At 51.0% G+C, this 26,375-nt stretch overlaps 1 protein-coding gene across 1 annotated transcript in view; it reads right to left on the bottom strand.

Annotated features, from left to right (window-relative positions):
- The window catches only part of CCDC92B (coiled-coil domain containing 92B), a 70,612-nt gene that overhangs the window by 10,391 nt on the left and 33,846 nt on the right, over positions 1–26,375 (bottom strand). Inside the window, exon 3 of the mRNA XM_075904875.2 lies at positions 16,321–16,368. Coding sequence (XP_075760990.1) covers positions 16,321–16,368 — 48 coding nt within the window. The remainder of the gene's footprint in view (positions 1–16,320; positions 16,369–26,375) is intronic.

Raw genomic sequence — 26,375 nt, 5'->3', positions numbered from 1 at the left:
AACCTCCTGCTGTGGAGATGGTGCCAAGCTGGGTTTACGGTCTGTCATCTCCAGCTACGTTATTTATGTAGCTATAATTGCGTCCCTAATTCACCCTTCCCATGTAGTACAGAGCTGGCCTAACGTAGTCCTTGACTGAAAAGCCCCACTGTTCTAATCTTGGGCCTCTCTGGAACAGGGTTTGGGGATTACAGGGTGGGTTAGAACATCCAGCTTTATGTTTGTTAACATCAATGTTTTCACTTGGGGCAGATGATCATTTTGCAGGGCCCAGGGCAGCCCAATTTCGTGGGGCCCCCCCTTTGCCACGGCGCATGCGCGGGGCTTCTTGAAGTGCGGGGCCCAAGACGGCCGCCCCGCTTGCCCTGCCCTATATCCGCCCCTGTTTTCACTTGTATTTTGACCAGGGTTTGAATGAAGGTTCTCCATCAGGGAAAGGTGAGTGTATTAACTCCTCGAGCACCAGCCAGCCATGGACAGAATCATCACATGACTGTTTTCTTTACAGTCTTTTTACTAGTTCCCTGACAGAGGCAGCATTAAGGAAGACTGGCTAATTAGCAGTTGCCTGCTCTATCGTGTATTCCCAGTGGGAGCGATGAAACAGGCACAGCTTGAACGCCCACTAATAATAGCAACAATCGTTATCTTGAGCTCCATTCCTTAAGCAATGCTGGTGCTGAAAGCCAGGTAGAGACTGAGGACTGGTTTCATCTCTCTGAGGGGTCGGGAGTGCAGTCGTCACTTCTTTCCCTCCAGAGGCAGCTGCGAGGGTCTTTTTGTGGGGAGGTTGCTGCTCTGTATATCCCCTGCCAATAATGTTCCCTCTGATCTTTTCCGCCCATGTGCGGATTTTTTTCCATCCATGTGTGGAATAATTTGTATGTGCACTGAGGCATGTGCAGATGTGCACCACTGGTAGAAACACATGCTGCAATCTGTGGGCACTCTGCTAACCAACTGGGCGGCATTTGAATCTCTCCTGAGTGGCTGCACAAGCGCACATCTTACAGGGAACACTGCCTGCCACAGGTGGCTCCCTGGGAAGTGTGCTACATCAGTGCATCTCCTCCATGCTCAGCTCCTGCCCACTCCCTGTCTGGTTTGCCCATTCTGTAGGTTGTTCTGACTCTCTCCAAGCCTTGGTGAGGGAGGGGGGGTGATAGGGTATGCAGCCTGTGCAACCGTGCCTTTCCCCACCTCTAAGCAAACTTTCTGCCATAGGGCCTGCTTTCAAATCACCGAGCAACCAAGAGAATGCATTTGGCCAACTCTTATAAAAAGAGCAACTATCTGCCACTTAAAAGCAGCCACTTCTGGGGTGGAACTCAGCAGCACTTGTACATGGAGCAATTTCAGACCCTATGCAAGCACACAACAGTACGCAGGGGTGTTTTGTAGCCTCAAAAGGCCCAATCTTCACTGTTCGGTCTGTTGCAAAATGCCATGCCCAGGCTGAGGCAAAGTCACAATTTCAGAAAGCTCGAAAGGAAACAGAAAAGAAACAAGACGCCGCTTGCCAGACCTTCACCCTCGTTCCCTAACTGCAAACTCGGCAGCAGCACAATGTACGATCCTGAGACGGAGGCGAGCAGCCACACACAACTGTTCCCGACCTGACACAGAAAAACAGCCTGGCAGGAGTTTTCGGTAGGCCGGGTAATAACTCATTACAGAGCCCGCTGACTCAGCTCTATTGCAGCTGGTCTTTGCAGAGCTGAAATGGCCCCAGTCAGGGAGATTTGACTTTGCTTCCTTGGAAAGGCGAACTTGCTACCACAGGTACTTGGGAACAGGAGACAGGACCTGTGAGGAGTGATCTGTCATGGTGGGTCCTTTGCATCTGCCTCCTCTGGTCAAGCCTCCTGGTGCACTGCCAGGCATCAGGGAAGGATTGGCCAAGTCTCTGCCATCTCTAGCCACCCTGGCGCAGAATGGCTAGTTTGGGGTTTCTACCACTTGTTTACAAGGGTCAGTTGTTGATCTATTTAGTGGCATAGCCACATGTAAGCCTGAGTGGACCACTTATCATCCAGGCCCGCTCACCCCATCCCAGCTTTGTTCCTGCCCCAGCGCCTGCCCTGCTCAGCCAGTCTGGTGCGGCTGTCAGGGAGCAGAGCCAGGGCATGGGGACTTGTAAGCCCCTGACCCCCCCACCCCAGCTGGAGCATGGCAAGCCCCACTGCCTCCGACCTCACTCTCCAGAGGGAGTGCTGGGTAGATTGAGGCAAGGCCCCAACCACACTCCCTGGCTGGAGTGCCGGGTGGGGGGGGGATAGTGCAGGAGGGGGTGCCCTTTTTCACTCCCTATTTTTCCAGGACCTCTGGCCAGAGTGAAAGTCAATTGCCTCTTTGCTGGAAAATCTCAGAGGGGTTGGCATGTGAGGGTATGTCTACACTACCTTCCTATTTCGAAATAGGAGGGTAATGTAGGCATACCGCAATTGCAAATGAAGCCCGGGATTTGAATTTCCCGGGCTTCATTTGCATAAGCGGGGCGCCGCCATTCATAGAATCACAGAATCATAGAATAATAGGACTGGAAGGGACCTCGAGAGGTCATCGAGTCCAGCCCCCCGCCTTCAAGGCAGGATCAAGCTCCATCTACACCATCCCTGACAGATGTCTATCTAACCTGTTCTTAAATATCTCCAGAGAGGGAGATTCCACCACCTCCCTTGGCAATTTATTCCAATATTTGACCACCCTGACAGTTAGGAATTTTTTCCTAATGTCCAATCTAAACCTCCCCTGCTGCACTTTAAGCCCATTACTCCTTGTCCTGTCCTCAGAAACCAAGAGGAACAAATTTTCTCCTTCCTCCTTGTGAAATGCTAGTTCGAACTAGCGGGGTAATGTAGGCATACCGCAATTGCAAATGAAGCCCGGGATTTGAATTTCCCGGGCTTCATTTGCATAAGCGGGGTGCCACCATTGTTAAATCCCCGCTCGTTCGAACCCCGTGCCGCGCGGCTACACACGGCACGAACTAGGTAGTTTGAACTAGGCTTCCTAGTTCGAACTACCGTTACTCCTCATTCCACGAGGAGTAACGGTAGTTCGAACTAGAAAGCCTAGTTCGAACTACCTAGTTCGTGCCGTGTGTAGCCGCGCGGCACGGGGTTCGAACGAGCGGGGATTTAAAAATGGTGGCACCCCGCTTATGCAAATGAAGCCCGGGAAATTCAAATCCCGGGCTTCATTTGCAATTGCGGTATGCCTACATTACCCCGCTAGTTCGAACTAGCGGGGTAGTGTAGACATACCCTGAATGTGTATTTACAAAAACGAGGAGTCCTGTGGCACCTTAGAGACAAACAGATTTATTAGGTCATGAGCCTTGAGGAGACCTCGCCCCTGCCTGGCACTGGCTGGCTGAGAAGTGGGGCAGGACACACCTCCCCCAACAGCTGCAGCAAGAACAGCGTACCTCAGCCCCAACCTTCAGAGCCGCTGTGGCCTGGCAGCCAGAGGGCTGGGCTACGGCCCGACGGTTGGGAACTGCTGGTCTACCTACACAGCTTTTAGTGACATGCCTCTATGTAAATCCATGGTACGTCCATATCTTGTATACTGCATACAGATGTGGTTGCCTCATCTAAAAAATATATATTGGCATTGGAAAAGGTTCAAAAAAGGGCAATGAAAAAGTTAGGGTTTGCAACAGGTGCCATATAAAGAAAAATTAAAAAGACTGAGACTTTTCAGCTTAGAAAGAAGGAGACGAAAGGGAGATATGATCGAGGTCTATAAAATCATGACAGGGATGGAGAAAGTGAACGAGGAAAAGTTATTTACTTGTTCCCATAAGATAAGAACTAGGGTTCACCAAATGAAATTAATACGTAGCAGGTTTAAAATAAACAAAAAGAAGTATTTCTTCACACAAAACACAGTCAATCTGTGGAACTCCTTGCCAGAGGATGTTGTGAAGACCAGGACTTTATCAAGGTTCAAAAAAGAGCTAGATACAATCCTGGAGGGTAAGTGCATCAGTACTTATCAGCCAGGGTGGGTAGGAATGGCGTCCCTAACCTCTGTTTGTCACAGGCTGGAAAAAGAAGCCAGGAGAGGGATCACTTGATGATCCCCTGTTTGGTTCACTCCCTCTGGGGCACCTGGCATTGGCCACTATTGGCAGACAGGATACTGGGCTGGCTGGATTTTTGATCAGACCCAGTATGGCCATTCTTATGTTTGTATGCTTTTATGCCTAAGTCAGCACACCCAATGTGAACACTATGCTACAAAAATCTTTCACCCCCTTTGGGTGAGAGAGAGAGTCATACCTGGAAGGACCCACACTCTACAGACAAGAGAGACGAAAAGGTGGGAGAGAGGAAGTGGGCAGCTCTTTGGGGCAGGCACCATGTATTTGTTCTGTGGTTGTCCCGTGCCTGGTATGATGAGGGCCGAGTCCATGTCTGGAGCTCCTAGATGCTACCACAATACAAACAACAGGACTTGATAATTAATAAGAAGTTTAATTATCTCCCTTTTGTTGCTGGGGAACTGAGACACAGGGAGGCCTCAGGCTAGTTTCTATCCTGCACCTCTTTGGGCGCACGGCCCAGCAAGCCCAGCCCAAGAGGAGGGAAGGCAAACGTGCCCTAGGTTCCAGCAGGATGTTGTGCAGCTTGGACTAGCTGTACTGCCGAGGACTCCAGTGACTCCCTCTCCCTGGCAAGCAGGCTCCATAACAACATAAAAGGAATGGAAAGAAATCCGGGGCAACTTACCCCTGGGATAAAGCCCCAGTGTCCTCCCTCCTTCCCCGTCCTGCTTCTTAGTTGCTCACTGTCCATCACCCCCAGCCAATTTCATTGCAAACCCCCCAAAGCAGCCGCTTTCTTGGGAAACTGGCTGGTTGTCAGAGGGCTACCTCTCAGTCCATGCTAGTAAACACGCACGGGCTTGTTTAAATGGCTTATAATCAATATCTGCCTTTTACGATCTGCTTTTGCGGCATCCTCTCCGAACTGTCTGCTGTGGAGAAAAATGCTTTCTAATGAGCTATGAAGGGAAGCAATTGCATCTGGCAATTACTACATAAATGGCATTGGCAGAGCAATGGCTTGATGGCATCTTCGTTTCGGCTGTGGGCCCATAAATGGAGCGAGCAGGATCTTGCGGCTCATATGCAATTGGAAGGCTGGGTGCTAAGAAGAGCGCTGTGGGTGGGACGCATGGAAATGCAGTGCCCCATGCGAGCACCCTGGGTCAGTCAGCCACCCCAGTGCACCGACCAGGCAGCAAAAGGGATCTAACGAGGTACATTTGCATCCAAGAATCTTGTGGAGGCAGCAAGCCCCATGGGATTGCTCTTGTCTGCCTCTCCTCAAGTATTTGAGCGCTAAGGAGTTGTTCAGGTGGGATAGGAGAGCTGCGGCTGGGTTCCCTTCCAAGGAGGACATGTGCTTAGCCTGGGTTGCTTTGGCAGTCAAATGCCATCAAGGGATGGGAGCGGCTGGCTCGGTTTAGCAGTTTTGTTCCTCCCACCAGGAGATTGAAACTTGGGAGAAGGCATCAGGGGAGGAAAAGGGCTGGGTTCACAACTTCAAGGTGCAACAGTCCTGGTGAAGATGAAAAGCCTTTACATTCTGCCCTTAAGAGGCACCACGAGCATTAGTATACTGGGATCGCAAAGCAGAGGGTGGGGCTAGCATCCAACCCTCTGAATCCCCATGCAGCAAACTTGGGGACATTTAGATCTGGAGCCAAAGTTGGAGACATTCAGTTATGCCCACACTGCAGGGTTTTTGCACAAGAAGCTTTTCGTGGAAGAGATCTTCCGCAAAAACTTCTTGCGCAAAAGCGCATCCACACCGCAAAAGTGCATCACAAAAGCGATGTGCTTTCAAGAAAGAGAGCATCCACGCTGCATGGACGCTCTTGTGCAGGAAAGCTCTGATGGCCATTCACAGAAAGGCTACCAGAGCACCTGTGCTTTTTCTGATAGGCTCTTTTTGTGCAAGAAACCCCTGTTGAGCGTCCACACACATACACATTTTTGCTCAAGAACTCTTGCTCAAAAAGGAGTTATTAAGGATAGAAAATAAGACCCGGAATATCTTACTGCCCCTGTATAATACTATGGTACGCCCACATCTTGAATACTGTGTACAGATGTGGTCTCCTCACCTCAGAAAAGATATTTTGGCCTTGGAAAGGGTTCAGAAAAGGGCAACTAAAATGATTAGGGCTTTGGAACGGGTCCCATATGAGGAGAGGTTAAAGCGACTGGGACTTTTCAGTTTAGAAAAGAGGAGACTGAGGGGGGATATGATAGAGGTCTATAAAATCATGAGTGGTGTGGAGAGGGCAGATAAAGAAAAGTTATTTATTAGTTCCCTAAATAGAAGAACTAGAGGACACCAAATGAAATTAATGGGTAGCAGGTTTAAAACTAATAAAAGAAAGTTCTTCTTCACACAGCATGTAGTCAACCTGTGGAACTCCTGGCCAGAGGAGGCTGTGAAGGCTAGGACTATAACAGAGTTTAAAGAGAAGCTAGATAATTTCATGGAGGTTAGGTCCATAAAAGGCTATTAGCCAGGGGATAAAATGGTGTCCTTGGCCTCTGTTTGTCAGAGGCTGGAGAAGGATGGCAGGAGACAAATCGCTTGATCATTGTCTTCAGTCCACCCTCTCTGGGGCACCTGGTGCTGGCCACTGTCAGCAGACAGGATACTGGGCTAGAAGGACCTTTGGTCTGACCCAGTACGGCCGTTCTTATGTTCTTATGTTCTTATGTTCTTATTCCTCGTAGAAGAGGTAAGCCCTCTGTTCTCCCATTTTACTGTAAATTTTCTTGTGCAAAAACGTGCTTGAGGTGTGGCTGCTCCATGGGTTTTTGCGCAAAACACCTGGACTGTGTCTACACTGGCCACTTATTCTGGAAAATCAGTCGCTTTTCCAGAATAACTTGCCAGCTGTCTACACTGGCCCCTTGAATTTCCGGAAAAGCAATGACGATCTACTGTAAAATCATCAGTGCTTTTCCGGAAAAACTATGCTGTTCCCGTTTGGGCAAAAGTCCTTTTCCGGTAAACTGTTCCGAAAAAGGACCAGTGTAGACAGTACAGATTTCTTTTCTGCAAAAAAGCCCCGATCGCGAAAATGACAATCGGGGCTTTTTTGCGGGAAAGCGCGTCTACATTGGCACATACGCTTTTCCGGAAAAAGTGCTTTTCCGGAAAAGCATCCTGCCAATGTAGACGCGCTTTTTCCAGAAATACTTATAACGGAAAACTGTTCCATTTTAAGCATTTCCGGAAAATCATGCCAGTGTAGACACAGCCCTGTAGTGTAGACATAGCTTTAGATCTGGAGCCAAACTGGGATCCAGCTCCAACTAGTGGCACTGCCTGATCTCCATGGATACGGAGTCCCTCCACTGAGGAGGGCCCTCGGCGCCTTGCAGAAGCCTGTCTATCATATGTGCCTTCCTAATGTGTAGCCGTCTATGCTGTTTTCCAGAGGTGCTGAGCAAACACAACACGAACTGAAGTCAGTCCCCCTCTTTCAGGAATCGCCCTGAGCTCTCTCGTCTGTTAGCCACAGCTAGCGTCCGCTGGACTTCTATTTTAGTTTTGTAGGCTCCCGTTTGCTGGGAACTGCAGACTGCTTCAAAGCCCCGTATTGCAGCAGCTTTGGTTTTTCTCACAGCAGCAAGCACCCAAGAGAGGTGGGAACTGCCAAGCACCATCAAGCAGTATTAAGTGCCACTGGTGACTATAACTGAATCTACATCCACACTAGGTTTAGACCAGTGATGGGCAGCTATGACCCATCGGGGCTTTAGGTTTGGCCCCACGAGACATTTTCTTTACTGTTGTCTATGCGCAGGGCGGCCAGATTCTGTGGGTTTCCATCTGTGTGGTTTTTTTCCCTACCGGTATTGTTAAAGTGACATGCACGTAAAGCCAGGGCACGTGACATGAGGTGGGTACTGACTGCACACAACATTGACCGTGGGAGCCAGGCGCTCCCTCTGCAGCCAATCAAAATGCTGCTACGGTTCCATCAGCATAGCCCACAAGCAATGTTCCCACTAATCTTTTCCATCCAGGGGTGGAATAAATTTTGATGTGTACCAAGGCAGGTGCATCACTAATAGAAACAAAACCTAGCGGTGGGCACTCTGCTAATCAGCTGGGTGACATCGGAATCCTTCCTGAGCGGCCGCACAAGTGCACAGCTTCCAGGGAACACTGCAAGTACGCAAGCACAGTTAGAAAAATGACTGTATCCCAGAAGACCGTCTTAGTTATGACAATCTTGCGGCCTGCTGAGATGAAGCCCATTCTCTAGGCTAGCTTTTCTATCGCTAGCCCTGCCCTTTTCAGAACAAAGAGTAGCAATACAGCGCTTTGCAGCTGGGGACCTCAAAGCATTCCCCAAGGAGGGTCCGAGTTTCATTATCCTCATTTCATAGCTAGGGAAATGCAGCTTGGGGAGATGAAATGATTTGCCCCTGGTCACCCAGCGGGTCAAAACAGGGAGCAGAACCCCGCTCTCAGGACTCCCAGCCCTGTGCTCCATTCACAGGAAAAAGCGTGGCTTTGCAGGGCCGTTACTGCTGCCAGGCGTGGGGGATTTTGTGGGTGATGCAGTTTCGCTCGGTGAGCTAGGGCATGGGGAGAGCTTTGCAGGCCTTGGATCAGCCAGTCACATCGCCCGGATGGTCCCACCGCATTCCATTCACCTTATAATTCCTGCTCCAGTCTACACCCCGCGCCCCACCCTACGCTGGCACCTCGCCTTGGGCCGGAAGGCAGGGCGAGCGCCGCTCCACCACGCCATGGCTGGCTGCAGGTGATAAAGATCTGTGCACTTCCCCATTCCAGGTCCATGTTTCCCAGCGCCCCCACCTTCCCTTCCTTTCACACCTTCCTTCCCTCCCCATGTCCGATATACCTGCCCAGACTCACACCCTGGACCACCGAACTGACTCCCAGGTAGGATTTAGCCCACTGTGCTTCCTCTCAGCGAGCCAGTGTGGCAGGGCAAAAATGCTCCATCTCAGCCCATCACCCTCCTCCCTCGGGTCCAGGCAGGTGTGATGCTCGGCGTGGCTGAGTAGGGGCTACCCAGCTAATTAGCTTTGCCTTGCTGCTCAGCCCCACACAACACTGTGGGATTCATTGGACAGAGCCAATGGAAACAGCGCCGAGAAGTGAGAACGGCAGGTTTCTTTGGGGCGTGTTCATGTTACTTAGCGCCCCTGGCTCTGGAGATGGGAAGGGCTCTGGAGATGACCCGAGCCAGCCATGGCATGAATGGGGGAGGCACAAAGTTTGCGCCTGGCTCCAAAGCCCATGCCAAGACATCTCTAAGGTCAGGCCTCATGGGTGGCGGGTGAAGGTAGGGCTGGGGGACACAAGCCCCTAGCTCCTCCCCTTTTACCAAGGCTCCGCCCCCATGAGAGCCAAGCTTCCCCTGCCTGGCGCACGGCCTCAGCCTCTCCAGCCCCAGAGCACAGGAAGGGCACAGGGGCAGCAACACTCCATCCCCAGTACGCCTACAGTGGAGTCTGGGTGGGGCCAGGCTGGTGGTTTAGGAAGGCAAAGTCTTCCCCTGCCTATTATACCCTCTGTCCCTGCCAACCCTGCACTAGGGGCAAAGTGAAACTAAGATGCGCAACTCCAGCTACATCAACAGCATAGCTGGAGCCGACGTACCTTCATTGGACGCACCCCGGCATCCCCACTGCGGGCGTCGACGGGCGAAACGCTCTCATCGACTCCCCTTACTCCTTACCTTGCTAGACCCACTAACTTGGCCCCCGGGAGACCCATCTCCATAGCGCTGATCTCCCGGTAAGTGAAGACAAGGCTTATCTAACATGTTCCAGTTTCACCGTCCCAGGGATAAAAGGAGTTATACTGCGCTCATGGTGCCCCCTGCTGGGCTGATGGTGTCTGAGACCTAAGTAGATTCCCTCTGGTTGAGGCTATGTCTACACTGCGCCCACACCTCAAGCCTGTTTTTGTGCAAGAAAATGTACAGTGAATCGGCAGAACAGAGGGGTTTTTGCAGTACAGGTATTCCTCTTTCTACAAGGAATAAGCCTTTTTGTGCAAGAGCTCTTGTGCAAAAAGGTGTGCATGGATGGGTAACAGGGTTTTTTGGCACAAAAACAGCCTATCAAAAGAAGCACAGGTGCCCTGGTAGCCATGCTGTTAATGGCTATCAGAGCTTTCTTGCGAGAAAGCGTCCATGCAGTCTGGACGCTCTCTTGTACAAAAGCGCATTGCTTCTGCGATGCGCTTTTGTAGCGCGGACGTGCTCTTGTGCAAGACGTTTTTGCGGAAGATCTCTTCCGCAAAAAGCTTCTTGCGCAAGAAGCCTGCAGTGTAGATGTAGCCTGAATGGAGACAGGAGTCAGAAAGGGAGAGGAAAGGAGGACAAAAAGACAAGGACAAATCTATATTGGAAGTCTTCCCTTATAGTGGAATGCAAATATCTGAAACCAGACCCTTGCCAAACTTTATACTGTATTAAAATACAGCAATGATAGGAATCTGTGTGTGCTTCTAATGGGCATAAGGCCTGCCCTTCTTTCTTATCTTGTTTTTATCTTATCTAGCTTTTGCCTGTCTGGGCTGCCTGCCTGCCTGTTTGTCATACATGCCCTTGGTCTGCCTGCCTGTCACTCTTCCAGTCTTGTATTTCCTGATGCTGAAATACAAAGGGCTGCCTGATGCTTTATGCAGGGCAGACAGAAAAATCCAAGAAAGAGATCTGTTCCGAGTGCTCAGGGGAGACCTGTGGAGCTGAGAGTTTGGTGATGGTCTCTGTGACCCATAGAGTCATTGGCCTCTTTGCTGACCCCCCCAGCAAGGGGTCCAGCTTGGGATCACCGGAGTGGTGGTGTGTAGTGGATCTGAATTGGACCAAGACCCAACAATCTCATTTCGCACAGACCACTCAACAGCTACCCGACTGACTTTCTAGGGCATATACAGCCCGGCAACCCACAGCCTGTAGTTCCTTACCACCTCTCCCCTATTCCAACCCCAATCAGCCTGGAAGAGATTGTGGTGCACAATCCCAGGGCACCGAGAGGGTAGATAAGGAGGTGGAAACATTGTGTGTGTGGGAGAATAGCTGCATTCATTCCATCTGCGCCAGCATAAAAAGGCTACCACAAAAGAACAATGTCAAGAGGAGGAGAGGAATGAAGAGCTACTTGCAGATCATAAGACAACAGATTTAATCAAACCCAACACGTTACAGTGCCTGGCTGCTCCTCTGTGCCACACGCATTCCCAGATTTTCTCTGCATCTTTTGACAGGCCACCCTCCCACTGCCCAAAATCAGAAAGTAAATTTCTAGAATGGGCGAGTCAGTTCTAAACAAATTATTCCCTTGGCAATCAGGCAGAAGAAATGATTTGGTCTCCCATCTTTCAAGAGAGCTTGGGTCCAATTCTCAGCATCTCTGCCTTTCTGGAGAGACGTTTACCATAGCTTTTTGTCACTATTCACTCAAGGAAGGCAAATATGGATTTTACTCGGGGGTACACCGACCTATAGCCCTGGTCTCCACTAGGGCTTTATTTTGAAATATCCACACTTAGGTCAAATGAGTAAGCGGAGCGTCCACACTACCAACCCTGTTATTTTGGAATAAAGGGCTGTGTGACGGGCCGCCAGCGACCCGCACGGGTGACGACCTGGACCACTGGGCAGCGGGGAGTGGAGGCGCGGACCAAGCCCCTCCCCCCAGCCGCGGCGCAGGCAAATAAGGACAGTGGGGCCAGACCCAGCCTCCGCGCCTGCTGGACCTGGACTCTGGAACCTGGGTAGGCTCCGGGGATCGGTATGGGTGCTTGAAGGACCCCGGAAAGGGAGGAAGGAGCCTGGGGCAGAGCCCTTTTGACGTCTCTGGGTAGATGGGTTACGGAGGGAATTACCCCTGTCTACCGCGTTGGGGCGTGAGTGAGCCCCTGTGCTTAGGGCCCCGGGCTAGGACCCGGAGAGAGGGTGGGACCAGGTCCCCCTCCCCCATTCCCCAGGAGTATTCAATCACGGTTAGCAGCAGCGCGCGCGGGAAACAGGGAAGGGTGACGGCCGGACAGTAGGGCCAGCCCAGATAGAGGTCCAGGGAAGGACCAGACTGTGGGCGCAGGCCCCACCCCGCAGAGACGGGTGACAGTTGCAGGGTCTGCTGAACCCCGCTCTCCGGCCTGGCTGGGAGGAGGTGATCGCACCCAACTGACGGGGCTTGCGACCGGGGACCCGAGACGGGACCCCGTTAAAAAAGGGCAAAGGGGTTCGCCGAGCCTCCCTCCCCTTCCGGGAGGGGGTGATCGCACCCTGAACTGTCCACAGGCTGTTTATTTTGAAATCGGTACTCCTGCTTTCCTCGAGGAATAATTTCAAAATATTTTGAAATAGCCGTAGTGTGGTGCCACTATTTCAAAATAACTACTTCTCAGAGTCACTCAAACTAACTTCTCCCCAGAGGGCTTCCTGGGGCTCCACGTCAAGGTAGTGCATCCACATTAATGAAGCCTGCCTCGGACTAATTTTGAGGCTTCCCTGTAGTAAGGACATGCTAGTTCGATTTTGTTATTTTGGGAGTTATTAAAGTGATTTTAGTTATTTCGAAGTAGTTTCCTAGTGTAGACATGTCCGTAGAGCAGCGTTTCCCAATTGGTGCTCCGCGGAACAAATTGCGCAGCGGGTCTTTTTTTTTTGGTCGACAGATTTTACCCTGGCAATCCTAGGGGTTCCTTGAAATTCTTTCAAGCTGAAAAGGGTTCCGTGGCCAAATAAAATTGGGAAACACTGACAGAGAGATCAAGGGCTCAATCCTGGACTAGTGAAATCAGCTGAAGGTTGAGCATCGAATTCCAGGAGGAATTCTAAGGCTAGAATTTTCAAAAAAGCTCAGCACGCATGGAACCCATAGTGCTGCCAAAGTCTTTTGAAAATCGGGGGGGGGGGAGGAAGTTGCACAGTTAAGTGGTGGCTGCTAGACACTTTGGAATATCTGGCTCTTAGCTGCTCATGTGGGAGATGATCTCAGATGAAAATCTGCCTTCAGTACTGGGCACTTGAAAATCCGGCCCTGAGCTCTTTCGAGAATTTGCGCCCACACAACTTGGCCCATCTAGCATAGTCAGTCAGTAGGGCTATGTCTACATAGCAGTGCTATTTCGGGATACTGGAGGTATCCCAAAATAGCTATTTCACATCTTTTGAGAGTGCCCATTTTTTTCAAAATATAACGGGCTCGATGTCCCTGTAAACCTCACTCCACGAGGAGTCAGGAACGTTTCGGAATAGTGATTTATCTAATATATAAAGGAGAATGCCTGTAAGATTGTGTGCTAATAATTTGGACACTATAAGAGCTACCGCAACCAAACTTGGTGTGGGATAACCTTTCATCCAGGAGAAGGTTTTAAGGTACTTTTGGACCCAATCGGGCCCGAGCTCAAGCTGCAAAAATCAAAGAGTAACCTGCTGCACTGCAGGGGCCATCTGGTTCGGGCACCCGCCTTGCCTCCTGCGGTACCTGCAGCCCCGGGTGCGAGCTTGGGTGCCCCTCCTGCGTGTAACCTCCCCTCCACCCGGGGTTGCACCCTGTCCCTGGGGATGACATGGACTTATATTTTAATCCCTATAGAAAACAGTGCAACTTTTCTACCATTCAAAAAAAGATAATGAACTACTGTTCATCTACATTTTGTTCCTCTGGTTTCCCGAGCAACGCTGGGTAACTCCAGCTAGTTTTGAAATAAGTGCTGTGTAGACAGCACCAAATTTCGAAACAAACTATTTTGAGCTATGGGTGCAGTGTAGACGCACCTTAGTAGACCTAAAACTGGGAACAGAAAACCTTCCTAAGGCCCAGTCTACTATTCTGATCCCAGGAAAGCGCTTCCTATTTTAAGAGGGTTTATTAAGACTGAAATGTCCTTTAGCAATAATCGTGTGACAGAATTACTTTAGGTGTATCATCCCTGTTCTGATCCATAGACACTGTGACTCATAGACCCCTCCTTAGACACCTCAGAGCCCTCCTCACTAAGGCCACGTCTAGACTACAGAGAAGACGGATGCTGCGGCGGTGGATCTTCAGTGTTTAATTTAGCAGGTCTAGTAAAGACCTGCTAAATCGAATACCGAGGGCGCCCCTGTTGATGCTGGAACTCTTACTCCTCACAAGTTTTTTACATAGCTGGAACTACATACCTTAAGCTGACCTTCAGCTATAGTGTAAATCTGGCATGTGGCTTCATTAGTCAGGTAAGCCTCTATTATTCGGCTTCCTCATCTTTGCTGCTCTTGGACACAAAGCCCTTGATAATGTCTGCCTTCCAATGGAGACCTGGAAAGGTTCTTATCAGAACCCTGGGGTGAAGGACAATGCCATTCCAACTCCACCTGCCTGAATGATTTGCTGCACATGCCGCGGTTTGGAATGGTAATTGTGTGAATGTTGAGCCAATAAAACTGCAACCCTCAGGGGAACAGGATGGCCTAAGGGAATGGGAGTGGCCTATGACACCCTCTCTGGGTGTCAGTTTAGCTTCAGCTGTGGTGGGTAGTAACCAGTGTTTCTTGTAAGCTCAGTGCTTGTGTGACTGCTCAGGAAAAATTCAAATGTTACCTGTCTGAACAGCAGAGTGCCCACTGCCACGTTTTTTGTTTCTCCTGGTGGTGCACATTCACATATGCCTCGGTACATAAAATTATTCCACACATGGATGGAAAAGATTAGAGGGAATGTTGCTAATGACTGGAGCTGGCTGACATTTTTCACACAACAGGATTTGGGGCTTTTTTTGGTCAACAAATGGACCTATTTGAAAAAATGGTCTTGACACTGTCTGGTTTTCCAAAACACTTTTCATTTTTTGATATTTTGATCAGAATCGTTTGTGATCAGTGTGATTTTCAGGAAAAGATTTGGTATTTGAGCAGTTGGGTGTGATACGGGAGCTCTGCCAGTATTCCTTTGCAAGGAGGACAGGTATAAAATAGCTTAAAATGTTCACTGAAAATGTTTCAAAAATGGATTTGTTTTGAACAAAAATAGAAACAACCCTGACATTTGGAAATGGTTAGCAAAATCAAATTTCTGGTTTTTTGACCAGTTCTAATCAGGACTGAAAGTTACTGATGTCCGATGAGTGGTTGGTGGCCTGCAGGTGTCTGTTACAAAATCACCTCCCCCCAGCCAAAAGCAGTTAGCTGTCTCAGCAGTGAAATCAAATGAACAGATGACTAGATAAATCATACATACCTGCAACATTTTGAGGATTTGGATCTACATCCCTGAGACAATAGCACTAAAAAGGGGGTGTGGAACCTTTTTTTCTGCCAGGGACCACTGACCCACAGAAGAATCAATCAGGAGTCGCACACAAGTGAGAAGCAAAAAATCCCAAACCAAACCAAACAACTGCTCTTACTGATCTGGCTCCCAATAAGCAAAACAGATCAAAACAAAACAGCCCAAACAAACAAAGAAAAAATAACCCAACCAACCAACCGGACTCCCAACAAACCAAACCTCACTCATCTGCCTCCCAACAAGCTTGGGGCTTTCCCACCCTGCGATGGGCAAGCAGTGCTATTGCTCTAGTCCCACGGGGACACCAAAGCTTGGAGTTTCTCCTGGCGGCAGGGCAGTGGGGCACTGAGGTTTGGGGCCTCTCCTAGCAGCGGGTGAGCCAGCCCTTGTGATGCTGCCCCCATGGGGGAGCGGAAGCTCAGCGACTTGCTGCGGGGCTGGCTCGTGAGTGCCGGCTTGCTCCCTATGGGGGGAAGCCCTCGGCCTTATGGGGGAAGCCCTCAGTCTTGTGGGAGGCCAGAGCCGAGAAAGCTGGGGGCCAGATTTGGACCACAGGCTATCAGTTCCCCACCCGTGCTCTAAAAATACAGGCTTCAACATTGGCAACTCCTGGCAGCAACCAGGAGGTGCACTGCCCCCCTGCCAAACATTTGATTGCTTCAAGGGGTGCTCCCTCATGCCCCCTCCCAATTCCTCTGGGTGGCCCTCCTTGCACTCTCCCCCACCCCCAATTGCAGGCAGCAGCTGTAGTGAATTGAAAAATTCCACCCTTAGTGGGTAGCAGTAACGGATCCTTTGTTCTCTCTGTAGACCAGCCGCTACAGAGAAACACTTGATACTCACAAAGCTGGTGTTTTACACACCAGCCCTTATCATCAGCCCCTGTAGGTTGGGGCTGAATCCTGCTGTGGGGCAGGGTACAGATGCTTGAAGTGTTCCTCCCTATGGCAGCTTTGGGCTCACCTGTCAAATCCCAAACCACATGAAAAAGCTTTTGAGCTTACCTTGCTGGTGAATTTCCAGTTCCTTTGTCTCAAGGTCATGGGTTAGATCTAGAAGACAAATCAAACAGAACATGTATCATTTGGGCAAACACTGCTCTTTGCCTATATTCATCCTCATGTTAATGCTTTAAAAAGTGGGTTGCTGGATAGCTTGTCATTTATTATGTCCCTTGCTGGCATCTCTTAGACTGAGCCCAAATCATCATGACAAATGTTTCTGTCTTGGAGAATTCAGTGACATGCTGAGGTGGAAATAGATATTTCTTGCTCTAGGAAGAATATTAGTACAGGTTGAACTTTTCTAGTCTGACGCTCTTTGATCTGGCAACATCTGTGGCCCATCACAATTTGAGGCTGCCAGGTGTCCACTTATCATGGGAGTGGCCAAGTTCCGTGGTCCCATAAAGTTTGTTTACAGCCACCAGTTCTGGTGCTCAGTGTTCTGTGCTGTTCTTTAGCTCTAATTTACCCCTAACTTTCTTCTAAGAGCCCAGTCAGCAGCGGAAGTGTTGGTAATGCTGAATATTGGTCTTCTGTGGTTCAGCTAATTCTCTGGTGCGGCACCAGTCAGGTCCCCAGGGTGCCTGGCTAGCAGGGCCAGCCTGAGCCATTTTGGCACCCTGGGAGCACAGCGCATGCACGAGCCCATCTCTGGGGTGCAGGCCTGCCTCCCTTAAGGCTGTGTCTACACTGGGCCACTTATTCCGGAAAAGCAGCCGCTTTTCCAGAATAACTTGCCAGCTGTCTACACTGGCTGCTTGCTTTTCCGGAAAAGCAATGACGATCTACTTTAAAATTGTCAGTGTTTTTCCGGAAAAACTATGCTGCTCCCATTTGGGCAAAAGTCCTTTTCCGGAAAAACTATTCCGGAAAAGGGCCAGTGTAGACAGCCCAGTAGTCTTTTCCGCAAAAAAGCCCCGATCGTGAAAATGACGATCGGGGCTTTTTTCCGGAAAAGCGCGTCTACATTGGCACGGACGCTTTTCCGGAAAAAGTGCTTTTCTGGAAAAGCATCCTGCCAATGTAGACGCGCTTTTTCTGGAAATACTTATAACAGAAAACTGTTCCGTTTTAAGCATTTCTGGAAAAGGGTGCCAGTGTAGACGTAGCCTTAGGGTGCACGGGCCCGCCCCTGGGGCGCACAGCGCATGCGCTGCCTGGTCCGGCTACGGCCCGCCTCCGGAGCACATGGCACATGTGCTGCCCAGCTTGGCCCGGCCACCGCTGCTGGCGCGCAGCTCGGGGCAGGCCGCGTCTGGCCATGTAGGGTCCCCGTGGCCGTGGGGGGAAGAGCACTGCTGGGGGGGGGGACCGGCGCTGCGGGGGCCGGGCATGTGGCATCTGATGGCAGCTATAAGGGATGCTGTGCGCCCCTTACAGCTGCCATCAGGCGCCCCCCATCGGTTGGCGCCCTGGGCAGCTGCCCAGCTTGCCCACCCCTTAGTCCAGCCCTGCAGGCTAGAGAGGTTCAACCTGTATATTATCAAGCATGTCGCTTTTTCATTCTGAATGACATGTCTCTCCCCATGTGTAACCAACATCATAATTACAGATGCTGCCCCATCAGGGCAGCAATAAAGCAACCTGTTATTGCTTAATGTGGCAATGCCTCCTTTTAAAACACAGTCGCTGGAGCATCCAGTAGAATCATTTCTGGTGCTTATTTAAGCCAGGACAAAGAGCAGCGCAGTGAAGTGAAAACAGAACAGAGTGTAAGCTGCCCAGTGCAGTGTCTCAGAAGTTACTCTGACGGAATCTTTCTGTCCGTCTGCCTCTCGCTTTGCGTATCCTGCAAGGAGAGCACTTGTACTCAGGGCTGTGATAAGGACGTTGTCAGCACTCTTCTGACAGCTTTTAAAACCTGTCGCACAAGGTATCTCGGATAGTGTCTGTGGCAGCTGCATGAGAGGTGAGCATCACAGTTCTCAGACAGCGGGCGTCTAGTGTGGTGATGCAATGCTTGTAGGTGAGTAGCCGTATGAACAGGAGTCTTGTGAGCAAGACACCAGACGTCATTCTTCCGCTCTACTCTGCACTGATTAGGCCTCAGCTGGAGTATTGTGTCCAGTTCTGGGCACCACATTTCAAGAAAGATGTGGCGACATTGGAGAACGTCCAGAGAAGAGCAACCAAAATGATTAAAGGTCTAGAAAACATGAGCTATGAGGGAAGACTGAAAGAACTGGGCTTGTTTAGTCTGGAAAAGAGAAGACTGAGAGGGGACATGATAGCGGTTTTCAAGTACCTAAGAGGGTGCTCTAAGGTAGAGAGAGCAAAATGATTCTCCTTTGCCTCTGAGGATAGAACAAGAAGCAATGGGCTTAAACTGCAGCGAGGGAGGTTTAGGTTGGACATTAGGAAAGACTTTTAAAGGGAAGCCGCCCCACCACCATGTTTCTGAGCGGTGTGCAGGAGGGACAAAGCAAGCAGGGAGCCTGTGGCTCCCCACAGCATCTGCAGGCTGGATCTGGTGGCTTGGTGGGCCAGATCCAGCCCACAGGCCAGATTTTTCCCAGGCCTGCCATAGAGACTGACAAATCGGGATCTACTGGTAGATCTTGGAGCCTCTGACAGGGGGTCCTGACTGGTTTGGCCAAGAGGCTGTCAAGTGCCAGCACTTCAGCTGTCCCTCCCCCCACTGCTGTGTACTTCCTGCCCTTTGCCTTAGAGCTGCCCCTCCCCCTGGGAGCCTCCTGCCTTCTGTGCAGGGCAGGGGAGGGGGAGTGCTGATGTCAGGGTGCCCCCTCCCACTCTGTATCCTCTCTCCACAGAGCAGAGAGGGGGCACAGCAGGACTTGGGCTGGAGTTTGCTGGCTGCTTTAGGGAGTGGTCCAGGGCAGGGGTGAGCTCGCCTTAGCCCCACTGCACCACCACCCAGGAGCCACCAGCAGTGCCTAGCTGGAGCCCACAGCCCAAACTCCTCCCCCAGTCATGACCCCCCTCCTGCACGCCAAGCCCCTGCCCTGGCCCCGAGCACCCCTGCATCCAAACATTGTCCCAGAGCCTGCACCTAGAACCCCCTCCTGCACCCTAACTGCCTGCCCCAAGAGCAGCTCAGAGCCCCTCTCACACTCCAGATCCCTTCATCCAAAACCAGAGCCTGCACCCCAACCCTCTGCCCCAGCCTGGTGAAAGTGAGGGAAGATGGGCAAGAGAGGGAGGATGGTGTGAGCAGGGGCGAGCCTTGGAGAAGGGGTGGGAAGGAGGAGGGGCAAGGGAATTTATATTTGAGGTAGCTCTTGAATTGCACCTCAGTTCAAACAGTGACCTCGTGCTCAAAAAGATTGGAGACCCCTGTATTAGATCATGAGCTTCATCAGATGAGTTTAAACTAGCTGGCTGTGTCTAGACTGGCCAGTTTTTCCAGAAAATCAGCCACTTTTCCGGAAAAACTTGCCAGCTATCTACACTGGCCGCTTAAATTTCCTCAAAAGCACTGACTTCCTACTGTAAGAAATCAGTGCTTCTTGCGGAAATACTATGCTGCTCCCGTTCAGGCAAAAGTCCCTTTTGCGCAAAACTTTTGCACAAAAGGGCCAGTGTAGACAGCTCAGATTTGTTTTGCGCAAAAAAGCCCCGATCGCGAAAATGGCGATCGGGGCTTTTTTGCGCAAAAGCGCATCTAGATTTGCCACAGACGCTTTTCCGCGGAAAAGCGTCCATGCCAATCTAGACTCTCTTTTCTGCAAATGCTTTTAACGGAAAACTTTTCCGTTAAAAGCATTTCCGGAAAATCATGTCAGTCTAGACATAGCTGCAGAGTTTAAGGAGTAAGAGACCCTGATCCCTCAAGGTATTTAGGCACCTAATGCCTTTAACTGGTAGTTGGACTCAACTCCTACCCACTATTGGAATGGCAAGTGAAAGAGAAGATGAGCAGCGGATTAGACTGGATTGGGCTGTGGCGGCGCAGGTCTGACCTGATCTCTGAAATACAGAGCTCTCTCCTGCTTGTATGGTTGAATGAAACTCTCCTCACAAAGCAGCTGCTGGCTGGTTTGCCTCTGGACTCCTCCGCTTGGCTCTAGACACAACGGGCCTCTCCTCGATCCATGCTCCTGATTTATCTTTCATCCCATAAAGAAACATCAGTCTAGCGACCGTCCGGCCTGCTTGTTATGTTTGTGTGACCAAACCCCCGCGAGTGAGTCTAGGGGAGCCATCTTGTGATCGCAAAAGGCTACCGGCAGCATTTGCATATTCAGAGCTGAATGATGACGCCCAGGGCCGCCTGCTGCCGACATTATGGTAACGGTCTACCCGTTACCTGTGGAGCTGAGCCAGGCTTGCCTCCATGCCAAGGGGAGCAGGATCAGGCCTATGGTGTGAGGCTGATGTGAGGAAACTCAAGGGGTGAATAAAAGCCACTGAGAGTTTGTTTCACTGCATTTTTAAATGACTGGGCACATGGGCCTTGTATTAAACCCACTTCTCTCTGCTGGGGAATAATGGGGCTGGTACCAACTCCAGCGCAGTCTAATGAAGTTAGTGTGTGAGCCCAGTGTGTGCGTGTGTGTGTGTGCATGTGAATTTGAGTGCCATGAAGGAGGGTCATTCTGTGGGGAGGACAGGGCAGCCGCTGGGTTCAACCCCTTTGGTTTGCTACAGGTTGCTGAAGTAGAAGTGGAGTCTGCTACATACAAAGCTGGCTAGGAAGCTGCCAGTGATCCCTGCAAGCTGAGCACTTAGGCAGCCCCCAGGAGAGATTCAAATGCCGCCCAGCTGATTAGCAAAGCGCCAACAACTGTGTTTTGACTGGTGGTGCACATCCACACATGACTTGGTGCATGGGACAAAATTTATTCTACGCAGGGAATGAAAAACAATTAGAGTGAACTGTGGTCCTGTCTTGTAGCACGAGGAAGCTCTTGGGGGCAGGTCCATATGGATTTTGTGTTGGCACAGCACACATTATCAGTGCTTAACAAATACAAATACTGTTACTATTGATTTATATTGCAGTAGCACCTAGGAGTCCCACACCCAGACCAGGACCCCTTGTGCTGTACAAACACAGAAAAATGCAGCCTCTGCCCCAGAGAGCTTACAATCTAAGTCATTAATACCACAGCCTAAGAATTAAGCATCATAACAATGTACAAAATTAGCAAATACTAAATTTTTCCATATAGCTCTAGTGATCCCCCTAAAACAACCTGGACATTCCAACGCTGCAAATAGACTGTGTTTTGGTTAGCCCAAACAGAAAATTTTATATGACAAATGAATCTCAGGGTTGGGGTTGGGGTTGGGGGGGGGAGGAGAAAAAGATCTACAAGAAATGTGCACTAGCCAGGGTAATAGTTTGGCCTGCCCTACCATGTCATGCACTCACTGGCTTGTGTGGAACCTGCAGGTGTACACCGAAAGGTGAATGCAGTGTCCCTCGTGCATGTTAATGTAGTCTTGTTTGAAATGGTGTGTTCAATAGGGAGCTTGCGGAGCACGCCAGCAGGATCCACGGGGACTACCTAGTGTGCAACGGCAGGGGTTAATTCTAGTGTGCACGAGCATGTGCACTAACACATCATGCACACAAGTCCTCAGTCTGAGGGGAGAGACCCACTGTACGTTCACTCTAACATATTAAGTCTTGTTGGTATTCATGGTGATGCTACTCTGCTGTGAGCATGTCAGTCACCCCCAGAAATACGTCTTTACTGCTCCATGGGGAGTTTTATTCCTTGCTTCTTGTTCCCACACACACAGCTGTCACCAGCAGGATTAACCGTTTTGCTAATTTTTCAAAGACGAGAGACTCATAGGATTTTGCTTTGTTACCCCAGTGCAAATCCAGAAATATGCCACTTAGATCAACAATGCAAGTGAGAGCAGAATCTGGCTGTTGTCTTGCTGGCTGTCAGCCTTTCCATCCCTCTCACCAGCCCAGCGTACAATCTGAGCAGCAGGACGTGTTCAGGAATGGTGAGTTCTGTCTATCGCAGGAATTGCATCTTTTGCCCTTTCCTTGTTCTAGCCATTGGCTGTTGTCTGCCAGCAGTGTGCTGTCTCTCTCGCTGTTACTCAGGCTGTGTCTACACTGTGGCTTTTTTGCGGAAGAGGTATGCAAATGGTGCGCTCGTTTGCATATCTTCTTCCGATTCTTTTTGCAGAAGAGGTTTTGCCACTAAAAAGCCCCATGTAGATGGGGCCCTTTGTTGGGGAAAAAAAAGCCTTTTTCGCAAGATCCCATAAACCTCAATTTTTGAGGAATAAGGGATCCTGTGAAAAAGGGTTTTTTTCTGACAAATGGCCCCGTCTACACTGCGCTTTTTAGCAGAAAAACCTTTTCTGCAAAAAGAATTGGAAGAAGATATGCAAATGAGCGCACCATTTCCATATCCTCGTCTGCAAAAAAGCCAGTGTAGACATAGGACTGTTTTGTAAAGGTGTTCCCTAAGGCTATTGTATTTCTGGGACTCACAGATTAGAATCATAGGGCTAGAAGAGACCTCAGGAGGTCATCGAGTCCAGCCTCCTAATTAGGCTTTTCCAAATGGGAGCTTTTAGGCTACGTCTACATTGGCATGATCTTGCGCAAATGCTCTTTAACGCAAGAGTTCTTGTGTTAAAATATTTGCGCAAGAGAGCGTCTACACTGGCATGTGCCTTTGCGCAAGAGCATCCGTGCCAGTGTAGAAGCTCTCTTGCGCAAGAAAGCTCCGATGGCCATTTTAACCACAGGGCTTTCTTGCGAAAGGAATTCATGTTGCCTGTCTACACTGGCCTCTTGCACAAGAACAGTTGTGCAAGAGGGCTTATTCCTGAGTGGGAGCATCATAGTTCTTGCGCAAGAAGCACTGCTTTCATACATTAGAACATCAGTGTTCTTGCGCAAGAACTCGCGGCCAGTGTAGACAGGCAGAAAGTTTTTGCGCAAAAGCGGCCACTTTTGCGCAAGATCGCGCCAATGTAGACACAGCCCTTAGGTGCCCTGTGAAGGGGTGGTTGCCCCACACTTAAGTATAAATGGTTAAAACAGCCCTGGGAGAGTGCTGTTTCCAGAAGCCAATCAGGAGAGGGTTTGTGGCAGCCAATCAGAGCCCAGCAGGGCTGTATAAAAAAGGGTGGCTGACCACTGTTTCTCTAGCTCTGAAGGGGGAAGGACCTAGCTACCCTGGACAGGGCAGTGCTGGGGGGGGGGGGGGGGGGAAGAAGGGTGAGCTAGGGGAGCTCAGCCTGAATAAAACCCAGGCTGATGTCCAGCACCAGGGGCCCAGGGAAATACTAGGGCTGCAGAGGAGCAGCCAGGGCAGGAGAAGGCAGAAGGTCTGTATGCCCTTGCCAATGATGAGTGGCCATGTTAGACTGCAGTTTGCTGCTGAGGCAAGGGCTAAATGACTGAGGCAGTGGGTCACTGAGGCTGAGTGGGTGTAGGAGATTGGGTCCCCTTGGAGGGGAGCACCCCAGAGTGTGGGGTGCTGCTGTGGGTCAGTAACCTAAGGGAAGGGCGCCGTGCTCTGGGAGGGACACAGGCCCAGACAAGTGGTGCAGAATGGATACAAGGGTAACAGCAGGCGAGACACTGCCAGGAGAGGGCACTGCAGGGTGGGATTGAACGAATTCCTGGAGTGACCAGCAGGAGGCGCCGTGGTGGAGAATCACAGACTTGCTACCTGCCCTCACAATGGGGCCCTGATTTCGACGGGGCACTCTAAGTGCTACTGCAATAAAAATCATTGCACAATAAAAGCAGAGGGGAGAATTTCACCCTCAAGTGCCTCTGCTATAGACAGGCTGCAGACAGCTGGGGAGTTCTCCGGTGCACCACCCGTGTCAGGCTGCTGCCCCCCCGCAAGTCCCAGTGGGAGTGGGTGTCTCATCAGCGCATGCTGAGATGGAGGTTCTGGATTGTACTGCAGCTCATACCGGAAACAGGGCCCAGGCATCGTTTTGTCAGGCCTCGTAAAACGTCGTAACACAGATCCCCTCCCGCATACAGAATTTGCAGCCTGGCTGGAGCCTCCCATGACCTCTGTGCACAGTAAAGTGTACCCTTCCCTCCCTCCCGCCCCACGGGGGGGCCTGGCCATAAATGAGAACAGCCAACAGCTGCTCTGACTTATGCATGGGGCTGCACTCAGCACAGGCTGCAGCCAGTGTGTTTAAAAAAAAAAAACCCACTTCAAGTCTCATTCCCGTGCCCACCTGGACTGAGCTTTCAGTGCCGCATCTCTTGAAAGCCTGGAGCCAGCTCCTACGCGCCTCTGTCTCTGTAGGCAGGATGTTCTTTTCTTAGGCGGTGCCCCTGACTCCCAATAGTCTGCCTCTTATAATGCCTTGAGCAAGTGTATACGGATACTTTCCAAATAATGTACCTGCTGCACTGTAATAGCCTATCTCCCGACTGAGCTATTAAAAATTAACCAGGGATGCTTGGGTGATTCCCACTGTCTTTCTGGTCATGAAAGAGACCCTTAAAATTCTCTCTACTAGGTCTCTGTCCTGAGCTTAGTACTTGTTAAAAGTGTCTGCGTGTTGTTTGCGGACCAGGAACTCAAAGAACCCCCTGCGATTCTCCTCCACATGGGCCCCAGTGTTCCCTCTAATTTTTTCCATCCAGGTGTGGAATACATTTTGTTATGTGCACCAAAGCGTGTGCAGATGTGCACCACCAATAGCTGTCGGCACTGTGGGTGCTCTGCTCATCAGCTGGGCGACATTTGAATCTCTCCTGGGTGCCCACGCAAGTGCTCCGTTTACAGCAGGGGTGGGCAAAAGGGCCTCTGCGGGCTGGATCAGGCCTGACAAGCGAGTTGATCTGGCCTGCAGAGGCCCTGCCACTCCCCCACCCCCATGCCCTGATTGGCCGGGGGTGGAAGGGGCGTGCATGAAGTCTCCCGCCCTGCGAGGGGTGTGGTGCTTCTAAGCACCGAATACTCCTTGCAGGGTGAGGGCAGTGTGGGAGGAGACTCTGCGCACTCTCCCGTCCCCAGACCAATCAGGGTTTGGGGGCGGGGAGAGCACGCGAAGTCTCCTCCCGCCCTGCACGCGGTTGACTGTAAACGTGGCGCTTCCCTTGCAGGGCAGGGCAGGGAGCAAGAGACTTCACGTGCTTCCCCTCCCCAGGCCCGGATTGACCTGGGGGCAGCAGAGGGAGCACACGAAGTCTCTTCCCACTGCCAGGACCACGGGTACCTAGAGGAAACTGCCAGCTGTTCAGAACAGCTGGTGGTTCTCTGCAGGGGGGCAAAGTCTTTGTGTGCTGCCACACCCGCAGGCCAATCAGAGTCTGTGGGCGGGGAAACATGCAAATATCCTGGCCCCGCCCCTTCCGCCTGATGCCCTGCCCCTTTTAGGGCGGCCTGGGGCCATTTCAAACATTTCTGAAGTGGCCCCTGGTCAAAAATTATTGCCCACCCCTGGTTTACAGGGAACACTAATGGGTCCCAATCAACACACCAGAACTTTACTACTAACGCTGCTTTTGCGTCTCCTTCGCCCCTGAGCTGTTCGTGCGGGTGGGATAGCCTCTCCGGAGAGAATTACTCACACCCTGTGGCAGCAGCAGCGCCACACACTAGATAGGATGCGTGTGTGTGTGTGTGTGGGGGGGGGTGCATTGTCTTTGCTCATTTGATATTATGTGAATGCTGCAGGGTCATGAGGGAGACACGCGAGCCAAACATTCAAAAGTGGCCACTGATTTGGGATGCTCAGTCCCAGAAAGGCATTTAGAAAGTGCCGTGACAATCCCAGGCATTCAGGGCTTATTACTGGGATGCCCCCGAAGCAAATCCCCCCATCCAAATGCCTCTCAACCTTGGGGGCGTGTCAGACCCGCTGACAGGAGGGAGGCAGCAGCAGTAGTCAGAACCCAGGGCACTTTAGAATTGCCGTCAGAGTGGTTGGAGACACGCCCCAGAGCCCCCAGCAATGCGAGGGGTGTCGCACAGTCTGGGTGACGCTGAGGGCTGGCTGCCCCAGCCCTGCCCCGTCCATGAGCATGGAGCTGCCCCCCCCCACACACACATTGTCCAGGGGCCCAGCAATTCTATTGGCCCCTGTGATGGGGAGTCTGCCCCGCCCTGGCCCTTTAAGGGTAAAACCCAGCC

This window comes from Pelodiscus sinensis, chromosome 21 (genome assembly GCF_052426305.1).
Source record: "Pelodiscus sinensis isolate ZL-2025 chromosome 21, ASM5242630v1, whole genome shotgun sequence".
NCBI lineage: Eukaryota > Metazoa > Chordata > Testudines > Trionychidae > Pelodiscus > Pelodiscus sinensis.
Note: the sequence above shows the minus strand (reverse complement) of the source record. Positions and strands in the feature narration are given on the sequence as shown.